The sequence below is a fragment of the Rhipicephalus sanguineus genome, chromosome 7, assembly GCF_013339695.2.
Source record: "Rhipicephalus sanguineus isolate Rsan-2018 chromosome 7, BIME_Rsan_1.4, whole genome shotgun sequence".
In the NCBI taxonomy this organism is placed as follows: Eukaryota; Metazoa; Arthropoda; class Arachnida; order Ixodida; family Ixodidae; genus Rhipicephalus; species Rhipicephalus sanguineus.
Window position 1 is genome coordinate 74497912 of NC_051182.1, and position 12238 is coordinate 74510149.

The 12238-nt window shown below is 47.7% G+C and overlaps 1 protein-coding gene across 1 annotated transcript; it reads right to left on the minus strand.

Annotated features, from left to right (window-relative positions):
• Nucleotides 1–814: 814 nt before the first annotated feature.
• Nucleotides 815–1651, minus strand: LOC119398769 (tigger transposable element-derived protein 6). Its single transcript, XM_037665587.1, has 2 exons — nt 1449–1651; nt 815–1394 (listed from the first exon to the last, which is right to left on the minus strand). Exons 1-2 carry the CDS (start codon nt 1649–1651, stop codon nt 815–817), a joined length of 783 nt encoding a protein of 260 aa, XP_037521515.1.
• Nucleotides 1652–12238: the final 10587 nt, after the last annotated feature.

Consider the following 12238-nt stretch of genomic DNA (forward strand, 5'->3'; position numbering starts at 1 on the left):
CGGCCAAAGTTGAAACCGTTGCCCAAGGGCCAGCCATCTTGAACTGGTATGGCTGTTCATACTTATGAACGTTGTCGATCAAAAAGTAAATATCACGCATATCTGAGGCGCAACATCACTAGGTAAGTATTAGGTGGTGTGTTCCTTTAATAGAAAATGCATACATGCGTAATTCTAAAGACCCTAGTTTCTTAAGCTGCACTGAAAATGCGACTGCGCTGAAACTTGCCTTCCTCCGTGCCCTCTGCACGAGCTCATTGTTGTGTTTCGGTTTCGGTTCCGCATTGCACTGTACGAATGCCATGGGGCGCCGCTCTGGCATTCCTGTATTACGCAGGCGACGTGTAAATAAAAGTGTGTGTGGAGCGTACTAGTTGACTGCGGACGTTTCTTCTGCCTCAGCGCATCGCGCCAAACCGCGTGTTCGGGCTGGCTGGCGTCCCCGCCGGTCGCGTTGTTCACCGCCGGTCTTCGCCTGCTGCTGCGCCGGGACGAGCAGCCCGCAACACAGCACTCATGTTTCCCGACGTATTGCCAGATGGCGTCCATATCTCCCGCAGCGCCTCTTCTATCGTCTTTAGACGACATTTGCAGCGAAGGACGCAGATACGCGGCCAATTTTTTGTGCTTGTACATATCCCTTCAGTGGCGTTATATTCAGCTAGGCATTGTATTCGCGGTGGAAAAAAAGCTGCGTATAGGCTTATTTCACTCGGTCGTTGAGTACAGTAAAACCTCGGTGATGCGAATCTCAATGGGTAGCGTTTAATATTCGTATCACCAATAAACCAGCAAGAAACGCATTTTCGGCCATTTATTTACGCGAGAAGAAGTACCGGATGTCCTTCTGGACCTTCTTCTTCGCCAGGTCGACCATCAACGAAGCCTGGAACGTAAAGAACTGTGCTGACGTGCTTTCACGAACTCTCTCCGATGCCACGCTGCGCCTCATAATGTCCAGGGCATGCATAATTTCGGCCGTCGACGGGGGCTGCTCACTGGAACTGCAGTCGTCGTCGTCATCGCTGCTCGCCATTTCGGGATGTGAGGGCGCCGCTTCGTTGACTATTTCGTCGATCGTGCGCAGTCCACACGTCGCAAAGTCGTCTGCGGAACAATCTAGGCCAAGTTGCTCCCATTCCTCTATGTTGTCCTCAGACTCCGGCGAGGCTGTCGCCGCAGACTCCAGAACGCCGCATTTGCCAAAGCAGTTCGCTATAGTTGTGGGCGTGACACGATCCCACGCCGTGGCGATGAAGTGCAGCGCGTCCAAAAGGTTTATCTGCAAGTTATCGTCTTTGCGTTCGATTTTGGCCAAGAGATGACGCATAAGAAGTCTTTTGAAGTAGTGCTTGGCATTCCGTATGATGCCGGCATCTAACGGCTGTAGATGGCTTGTTGTGTTGGCCGGCAGAAAAACTAATTTTATATTGCAAAGCGTAACTTACTTAGGGTGTGCGGCGCACTGGTCCAGAAGCAGAAGGATGTTCCTGTTTTGGCTCGACATCTTGCGGTCCAAGTGTGTGAGGAACTCGAGAAACATCTCCGATGTCATCCATTCCTTCTTGTTGGCCTTGTAAGTGCACGGAAGGCGCCCGGCCAACTTGAAGCAGCGAGGATTCTGATAGCGGCCAATGACGGTGAGCTTCATCTTCTCTGAGCCGTCGGCGTTGCAGCAAAATAAGACTGTTACGCGCTGCTTACTTTTCTGGCCGCCTTGACAAGATTCGCCCTTAAAACAAAGGCTTTTTTCAGGCTGCAGATTATAAAAGAGACCGGCGTCATCTGCATTAAAAAATATTGCACGCTTCATAGCCAGCAATGAGTGACGGTAGCGTGCTTGAGATCCAGCCGTTAACAACAGCAGCATCGACATTTTTGCCTTCGCCGCTGACGGTTTTGTACGCTAGACCATGTCTAGCCTTAAAACGGTGAATCCATCCACCGAAGGTCTGAAAACAGTTCACGCCGAGAGACAATGCGATGTCAGAGCCTTTTTCTCGAAGAAGCTGGCCGTCGACATTCACCCCGGCAGCCGTGACCTCTCTAAACCATGTTAAGAGGGCCTCCTCCACCTTTACATAATGTGCTCTCTTTGCCTCCTTCACATTTGCGCTGAAGCGTTGTACGTTGCGCGTGATTTCATGACGCTGTCCAAGAATGGTGGAGAGAGTCGACGGTGCTAGACCTAGCTCTTTCACGATGTCGATTCGTTTTCTTCTGGGGTCTTCGTCTACCTTTTTAAGAATGTCGAGCTTCTCCTTGAACGACAGCGCTTTTCGCTTCCTCGACATGGTGCCTAGAAGGCACGTTCAGGGTGATCAGTCACGGTGAGACGAGTGAGGTGCGACAGATGGCAACTGCGAACGAGGAGATGAGAGAACTCCGGCGGAGAAGCCTGCCAGTGGACTGCGCCAGCGTTGCGCCGTTGCTGCTCGCCGCTAGTGCCGCTAGGCCCGCGAGAATTCCGGCTGGGCCATCTATCTGTACTCATAGAAGGGGAGGCCCACCCTTCCCCACTCACCTTTTGCTGGCCTCCCCCCGAGCTCGAAACATGGAACCAGTCCGACCTGCGGAGCCACTACGGCGGCTCCACACTTTGCAGGCCTCCCCCTTAGCTCCAAACATGGAACCGGTCCGACCGGCGGTCCCGCTCCCGTTGCTCCTTACAACGGTACCGCCCCCGCCGTTCTTTTCTTGGTCTCTCTCTCTCTCTCCGGTGCGGAGAGGAAAGGGAGCACGTCTCGACGCGGACGCGGCCGCTTCGCTGGCTTCACCGCTTGCCGTCGGTCACTGTTCACTCATTCGTATCACCCGTACCGTTGCGCATAAACGTTCGGAACAGCCGAAATGTGGCCCATAGTATAATGAACCCTTCGGCCGGGACATCGTACGAATTCGTATCAGCCCGAAATTCGTACCAGCCGTGTTCGTATCACCGAGGTTTCACTGTAATACGCTTTTCATCGAATGTCATGTGCTACTGCATAAACTGACCATGGCCTGCATCCCGTTTCCACCAACTAACCTTCAAGTAGTGTTCAAGTACCATATATTCTGTCTTGCTCTTTTTAGCGCAATGTACTACTTACTGTGCTAAATCTGATCCTTTTCATTTTGTTTATCTGGTGAAGGTGTCCAGCATTTCATGTATATTTGTGCAAAATCTGAGTAAATATGTAACTGGTTGTTTTGTGTTTCGTATCATTTCAATGGTTAATAAGTAAATCATTGCATTATTATTTTATATTTACATTATTTGCGCTTCGTTATGTTTTTGTCATGCACTGACATTTCTTTAAACTACATGATTACCTCTCATCAGAGGCTCCTCTGCACTTTGCTCGTGTATTTCACCAAATCAAAATCGTGTTTCTTATATGTGTGTACGTCAAAGGGCTTACACTTTTCAATGTGTTCGATTTTTTAATTTCTAAATTTTACAATGAACTTTTGTGTTCTCTCACGCACACATTGTGAATTCTTCCCTTCTGTTCTTCTCCTGAACTTGTATCGTGCCCCATTACATGCACATTTTGAGTTTCGGCAACAGAACAATAAAAAGAGGTAACAGAAATGTTGTAGGTAGGTTCATCCTTTATGTTCTAGCACATGCTGGCTGCGGGCAAACACTAATGCTCGGCCAAGCACAACACGCACGCGAACAAAAAAAAATCCCGGCGCGTGGCATAGGAAAGGAGAAAAAGCAAGCGCACAAAAAAAAGAGAAAGAAAACGGCGCGCGGAGAGGGAGGAAGAGGGGTGGAGGCGAGCGGCTGCTGTCACTGTTGCCCTGACGACGTAAGCAACGTAATCGCTACGTCATCGCCCCCTGCGCTTAGCGGCCTTCTGCAAGGGGCGTAACTCAATAGCGCTCTCGGCGCTGTCGGCGCTTGCGTCGGCGGAGCATTTAAATATCGCATCCTATGGGAGGTATACGAAGAGACCGACCAGTGGCTTAACCTATACTCTGTTCCAGAAGTTCCGTGCAGCACTGTGGAAGGGTCGTGTAGCCTTGGCTCTGCTGCACGGAACTTCTGGAACAGAGTTTTTTTTTTTATATTTAGAGTGCGATACTATCGTTAACCTGCTGAAGCTCGTCACTCATGGCAATTACAACCGAACTTACCAGAATTCCCCAGGAAAGCTCTTTCGTTTGACCAACATCAGTGGCGCAGCTTTCCCTGTAACTTGTTTTGAAACTAGCGAGCTCAGCTTCAAATATACAGCATTTTAAGACAGCCTGTGGAGACGCCTTTAATAAAAACATCAAACTTTATAACAAGAATTTGAATAGGAGACATCCAACCCATCAGCCTAATTACGCTTAGAAACTTGAAACACATAAACTTTCTCTATACTCTGTTCCAGAAGTTCCGTGCAGCAGAGTCAAGGCTACACGACCCTTCCACAGTGCTGCACGGAACTTCTGGAACAGAGTATAGACGACTCTTAAAAAGTGCTGCAAAGGCTCTTCGAGGCAGGGTTGCCAGGTTTGGCTACTTTGCGCCAACTTGGCTACTTTTTTAGGCCGGTGGCGGGACAAAAATAGTCTTGGCTACTTCGCTCCTTTTTGGCTACTTTCTTGTCCCCTTGATTTGATAAAAATTATCAATATCTGGTGATGTCGCAGCCGCTCGTGTTCGAGTATATGGTGCCAAAACATGGCAGTCAGAGCGTACTTCCAGCTCCGAAAGTTGAATTTTGCCCTTTGATTGCGCAGATAATGAATTTTAATAAAAGGTACGGCGCAGTGGCCTAAGCGGGCAAAGGGTCAGTGGTGGCGATCATAGCATAAATATAACAAATTACACGTTTATAACCTGCCAGTCAAGCAGGCCTCTCGCGCACACACGAAAAAAATGCTTTTGGATACCTGGCTTGGACTCAGCGAGAACTGTTGCATGGAGCCACATTTTACATATCACCCATTGCTCAACGCGGCTTTTAACCACACTTGCAAATGAACAGGAATCGAAAGCGCTCCACATTCAGGGCACTCTGTGGAATCTGATATCTGACATTTCAAGTGAGCACTGACAAACCAGGACACAAGATTCAAAGGCGGCAACACAAGCGCTCACTAACAACAGTTGTAAGTGAGCGCTTGTGTTGCCGCCTCTGCCTCTTGTGTCTTTTTTTTAGTGATCTCTTTAGAATTTCGTACCATCTCGCCCAAGAAACAATCCTTGTAGGATATCCGACGAACTGCTTGTATCATTTCCTAAGCTTGGGTAAGAACGGCGACTCTGTATTTGTCATCACGCATGAAATTTTTGCAAAAGTGGCTTCAATTTATGCTTAATGGAGTAACTGAGATTTCGATCGCCCTCATCATGCCGTAAACTTATTTTTATTGTCATAACTTCTAGTCACTTCAAGAAGAGTCATGCAACACACATGGAGAGAGTCATTTTTCTAACAGCGCAAACACTACCTCATCATGCATTAAATGATTGCCAAAGTCAATAATTTATGCTGGAATCTCACAAATTATGATTTTGAATTGTTCATGCAGCACACATTTACATTTTCACTGAAAGGCTCTTGTGTTTAGTCATTTAAATAAAAATGTGGAAGCGGTTTTCACACATGCATGGCTACTTTTGGGTACTTTTACTGCCCTTGGTTCAAATTGGCTACATTTTGGCTAGTTTTTCCAATTTTCTGGCTATTTTTTGTCTTTTTGACCTGGCAACCCTGCTTCGAGGTCCATCAACGATCAATGGAATCAAATGTCCAAGGGGTCACCTAGCTTAAATCACCCTTGAAAGCCACTGTGCTTGATCTGGTTATTGTGCAGAATTCTGATGCCTTTCCAAATAACTTTACCCATAACCTGCACGATAAAAATTATTGCGAAAAAGAACCTTCAATTTCCGCATAATCACTTATCGAAACGACCTCAAGACAATGAAAATAATTGAAATGTTTCCGTTTAAATGTGTGCCGCTAGTTCCTCACTAATCAATAGGCAGGTTCACACAAAAGAGCCACTTAAAGAATAATATAGCCATCACAATGAATGAATGAATGAATGAATGAATGAATGAATGAATGAATGAATGAATGAATGAATGGAAATCTGGGAGATCCCACACAATGTGGGAATCCCTTTCATGCGATGCAGTCAGGCAGTAGCTGCCATTAACGGATTACACCTTGAGCCAAGCGTTACAAGGTCTTTCAACGTCTTCGGGAGAGAGCATCTTTACGGATATTGTGGGAATTATCAGGCGCGCCGTGTGCTCTGGCTGCAAAGTGTCGGTCATGCTTCAAGATAACTTCGACACTCACGTTAGAGCAGATACGTCAGTTCCATCACCACGAAGTGCTATCTTTGGGGCGATGACGTGCATCTTATACGTAGCAGACTGCAGTCGCAGGCGTACTGACGATACGCCTCACTGTAGCTTTGCGAAGTCAGATATGTAATGCTTGTAACTCTAATGCTTGTTGTAAAGATTGTTGTTGTATGCTTGTTAGATATGTAATGTTTGTTATGTAAAGCCGACACTGCCACCCCAGATGGCGTTGTTCTATCTATCCTGGTGCTTGTATATTGTCTTTTCCCGCAACAGTTAGAAGCACTGGTGTGGCTGCATGGTAGAATACATGAGTGCCATGAAGAATGCCTAGATTCGATTCCAGCTCGAGCCATGATGTTCATTATTTGCTTCCATCGTAATGTTTAACCCATCGAGAACAACGCCAATGCCGTCCCCGCATTTTTGTCACAAGGGCGCCTTCCCACTGTCGGGTTGAGGTTTTCAAACGTTGGATTTATATAGACATCAGACTCTGGAGTTTCCAAGACGTGTGGCGCCACCTGTCGGAGAAGTATTGAGTAGTGCATAGACCGACTCCCTCGCACAGTTTGCTATGGGACCAGGTGCAACAAGCGAGTGCGAAACAACGATTGAGCTTAATATCGCGTGTGTTTGCGCATTTAACACTCAGAACGAAAGCTGTGAATTGTTCTCCGTTAGTCGGACGCGCCACCGAACCGTCGTGAAGTGCTTGCTGGATCACTCGCCAGAACGACCGCGAAAACAGCAGCAGACGAGACCCCTCCGCACACTACGAAGAAACGCCGCAAAAGACGCACTGTTGTGTTGTGAATTGCCACGGACGTAAAAGACTGAATAGCAACGTTCAGTTTTACCGATTTCCATAGTTGTCGTACGAAGAAGAAAGGCGAGAGCGCTGGATACGGGATGTTGCGAGCGTGTTGGGTAAGCGAAGTACCCGCGTTCTCCACAGCCGGTCGCATGAGAAAGTGTGATAATGTTGCTCTGCTGTTGTTTTGCGTAGCCCTGATGGATAACCGTGGTAACCTTGACTATGAAGCTCAGCAGAGGCTCTGACCGCGGTGCTTGTCGTGTAACACGAAGTGAGCAGCTAGAGGCAGACTGAAGACGCGTGATATGCACACCGCGACGAGTTGGTCGTCACAACACAGGATCGCGGACGTACGTTTTGAAGGCTCAGAGTTCTGGTTCTAACTAGCTAACACCACGTGCGTCATACAAGTAAATCGCAGAATGTTGGTCGTGACCCCCTTCAGGTTTGTTTCGCCCGTGTCCTCCGCGGTTGCCGTAGTTATCTCGGAGGCCACGGTTTTGCCTTTGGTTGTACCCCGCGAAAGTGGACACGCACGTATCCCCATTTGCAGTACACACAAACAGAAGACGACCATCAAGAGACCATTTGAGGATGCGTAATAAAACAGTCCAATGCACAGGAAGCGAGAGACGAATTAAACGAGAATGCAACTGCAAAGGCAAAAATCGCCGGGGCCATTCGTCCCTTATGAACGGAGTTTTGTACCACTGATCGTAAGATGCATAGCTAAGTAATTTGATCGTGTATGTACTTCATCGCTGTGGCATTACGTATATACCCGATTTTAACGCATTTAGGCGCTAGAGAACGGATGTCGGAGGGTTTGCCTCGAACTCGATGCCGTACGATGCTCGCTTGTACTTGCGAGTTGCAGCGCGCCGGAATAACTAAAATTTATTTTGCATTGTACTCGCAGTTCGCTTTGTTTCTGAAGCGTGGATTGGCGGAAGAAGCTTTCCAGGTCCTTGGTTTTCAGGAAACGGGTGCCTCGACACCAACGAAAGAGGAGGGATATACTGTGGCCTATGCACATTCACTTGCGGACGGCTTTCTTTGCACTACCCAGTTAGTGCCAGGGCTGCGATGAGGGCGCTGGTGGCGGTGTTTTTCGCAGCGCCGCCTGGGCAGACTCTGACGTCTATAGACTGATAATTCCCCGTGGAGCCTACCCGTGCACCATGCGCATCGATGTGCGAGTTGGTGTCGCGCGTGACTAGTGGAAAGTATTTCGAATTCAAAATCAAAGTCAGTTCTATCCCAAGTAAAGCAGTACAAGCTGAATATGATTGGTTCGCCCGTGTTTATCTTGCGTTTATCAGCTGTTCCCTGCTCTTCTGCGTTCTTTTCGTGTGATTATGCTCTCCTTTTTATCCTTCTACTGTTTACAGCGCGTTGCGTCTAACTCCCGGCATTGGCGTTTCAACTCCGCTACACTCTTCCATGCCGATCTGGCTGTCGCTTCGCTGCGATTTCGCTGTCACTTCGCTGGAATGCACAGGAGAATTAGCCTTTCGTCGACGCTGGCGTTCACAGGCAAGCGCGCCCTGGCATTCCAAACATGCAAGCTCGGCTTATGTGTATCAAGCTTGGCACCTGCGAGACGCAATCGAGACATGAGATTGCGTGACACCACTGCGAAACATGAGACGACGAGAAGGCGGTCTCTTAAAACAGTTCTCATGCATATACATGCCATGGACGAGTCGTATGTTTCGTGCCCTTAAATTACATGGACAGACGAGACGGAAGCCTTGCTGCAGAGGTTCCAACTTGCATCGCAGGGTTACTAAGACAAGTTTCGCAAGGCAAGAGCTGCGGATGGCGAAACTGGAAGGCACTTAGCCGTGAGAATTGCGAGTTATTTTGATCACAGGATTGGCATGGCCAACGTGTCGAAAACGTACGAAGGGTTACGTGATCATATAATCTCCGAGTAATTCGTACGCTCTTGCCAACCGAAACTAGTTATTTTCTTCAAGGAGCGAGAGTGCAATTCATTGGACGAGCTCGCAAAGCTAACTGATCGCATCCTCGAAGCACATACGTTGCAAAACTTAGAAACGATCCCGATACTGGGAAGGATTCTGGTGGGAAACCTAATGAAGCACCCTGGAAACCGCAAGTGCAGTTATGCTCTGCAATCGATTCGGCTATTCGGCTCCCGACTATCGCAGCCCACCTAAACAAATGGTAAAATGCAAGTCTTGCGGCAAAACGGGAGACATAGCTGAAAATTGCAGAACTCAGCGCGCAGACGACAAACCGACTTCGCCCTGTGCATTTACGGAAGCACAACCGATTGGACCTCGTCAGGGCAAAACATCAAAGTGCCCACGAAAGCAAACTAGCCGTTCAAGTAACGACGACGAGAGCAGAAAAATCACAGCATATCCACGGGGTGAATGATGATGAGTGGGGCGAAGCTACGGAGGGAATCATCTGTAAACCGTGAAACTCTTCCGTGAAATGCGCCCAGTACATAATATAAAGAGTGTGAAACATCGTGTATATATTAAACATCAAACTTTTATTGTACTGTTGGTTTACGTGGTCCCTTCATTATCACTTGTGATCGGTGAAATGCAAGGAAGAAGTCCGCTCCCGAGCGAAAGAGCGCCAAGAGCGACCGCATTCCCCGCTCGCCCTGTGCGAATTAAAGGCAAGGCTAGAGGGAAGACAGGACGCGCGTTCCACGACGCGAGGTCGGTAGCATGCCCAACGAAAGCCAACGGAACGCGATCGTGCAAGTGCTCCGGCTTCGCATCGCCTCATGGTTCCATTTAGCGTCCCAAAACCAAACATATTGCTCAAGGTGTGCCTTGCGTTTTTCGTAGAAATAATTTCTTTATCATGTACATTAAGACGAAAAGTTGAAAGCTCACTAGAGTGTATCGCCCGCAAAGTATGTCTTTTAGTGTGATTTAACTCTCGTACGGCAGGGTCCTCGTGCCGTTGCCGGTCCACCTCGCCCGTTGACGATCGGGCGAGGTGGCTACATGCAACTACTACTACTACACTTTAAGAAAAACATCTGGCGTTCTTTCGTTCTGCTTTTACAAAACATCTGGCGTCTTTCGTTGGTTTATTTTATCAATCAACGGCGTTTTGAACAAAATTTTTATTGTTTAATCACGCACAGGAGAAATCTCACCAGGCACTACCTTGGAGGTAAACAATGGCTGCTAATGGCAATGAGAGACAGAAGAAGTCGGCTTTTAGCTAACACTTACACTTCTACTTCTACTAACGTTTCCTAGTGGAACATGCCAATGGCTGCTAATGGGGAATGAGAGACAGAAGAATTCGGCTTTTAGTTAACGCGCACGCTGCGAATTTTTTATTGTTCAACAACGCACAGGAGAAATCTCCCACCGGCACCACCTTGGAGGTCAAAGCGTAAGACTTGTTACTCACTACTACGACCACGACGACTACGAGGGACGAACGGGTGCCGCCTTAAGGAGCTTCGCCCCTAAAAAAACGCTCTACCTTTACTAAGCGATGGGATGCCAGTAGTTGAAGGGCGATTTCGAGGACGAAAGGTTCGCGTGCTTCGGGATACAGCAATTGTCAGGCGAGAACTAATTGCTGAGGAGTGATTGACGGGCAAAACAAGCAATGTCGTTTTCCTTGATGGTTCAAGTAGTCACTTCCCCGAAGCCATCGTGCAAGTGAAAACGCCTTACTTCTCAGGCAATAAAAAAGTGGCTTGTATGAACCACCCACTGTAGGATGTGGCTTTAGCAAACCTTCCAGGCATCACAGGACCATAAGATCCTGATTCTGACTGGGAGCGAGCAGTTGTGACTGAGCAAGGTGAGGTGTTGCGGAAGGACACGAACGTGTTCAGGAACCCTTCACAGGCTTCAAGCATGGTTAAGATAAACCTAAGCAACAAAAACAAAGCAAGATGCGTCTCTTGTGCGTCCCAGAAGTTGTGTCGAGTAATATTACGAAAGCGCAACTGATTGAAGGACAGCAGAAGGACCAGAAGTTGAAATCGCTTTTCACTAAAGTGAAGAAAAAAGTTAAATCTGGAAAAGGTCACAGCTATAAATTCATGGAAGAAAATGGATTGCTCTACCGTCGTTGTCGCCTAGCGACAGGTAGAACACTTAGGCAGGTGGTAGTTCCGAAGGCGTTTCGACGAAATATTTTAGAAGTTGCCCATGAAAACATCACGGCTGGGAATCAAGGAATCAAAAGAACAACCGATGGTATTTTGCACGAACTCTACTGGCCTGATTTACACGGAGACGCAAAGCACTTCGTAAAATTATGTGATATATGCCAACGAACAACACCTAAAAGAAAAATTGGAGTCGAGCCATTGCGCAACATGCCTCTGATCTGCACGCCGTTTGAAAGAGTTCCAGTGGATCTGATCGGTTCCTTTCGACCACTGTCAGACCGGGGAAACAGATCTGATACCTAGGTTTACGGATGCTGTAGCATTTCCTGCAAATAATGCCGTTCATGTTGCCGAAGCGCTTATAGAAATGTTTTCTCTCATTGGTTTGTCCAAAGAAATAATCACCGACCAGGGAGCAAGCTTTACTTCCGTCTTAATGAAAGAGGTTAGTCGACTTCTCTTCGTGAAGCTTCTCAAGACGACGCCGCGCCATGCTATGGCGAATGGTCTCGTCGAAAAATTCAATGGCACCCTGAAGATGATGTTAAGAAGAATGTGCCAAGAGAAACCTCGATTATGGGACAGGTTCCTTGTACCGCTGCTTTTTGCGTACCGAGAAGTACCACCGAAAAGCCTCGGGTTCTCTCCCTTTCGGCTTATATATGGCCGTCATATCCGAGGACCACTGACAGTATTAAGAGAGGTGTGGACGAATGAGGAAGTCGACGGAGAACACGGAAACAAACACGTTTGTCTTTGACTTGCGGAATCCGCTGGAGGAGACGTGCAAGATCGCGCACGAACAATTAGAGAAAGCTCGCGCCTAGCAAATAACATACTACGACAAGAAGCGTCGTCCTAGAAAATTGTTTTCAGGCGACAAATTTCTCATATTGTTGCATAAATAAGCTTCTAATGCAATGAAAAGGACCATTCCCAGTAAGTGAGTGAAGAAATTACGTGGATTACGTCATTAACGTCT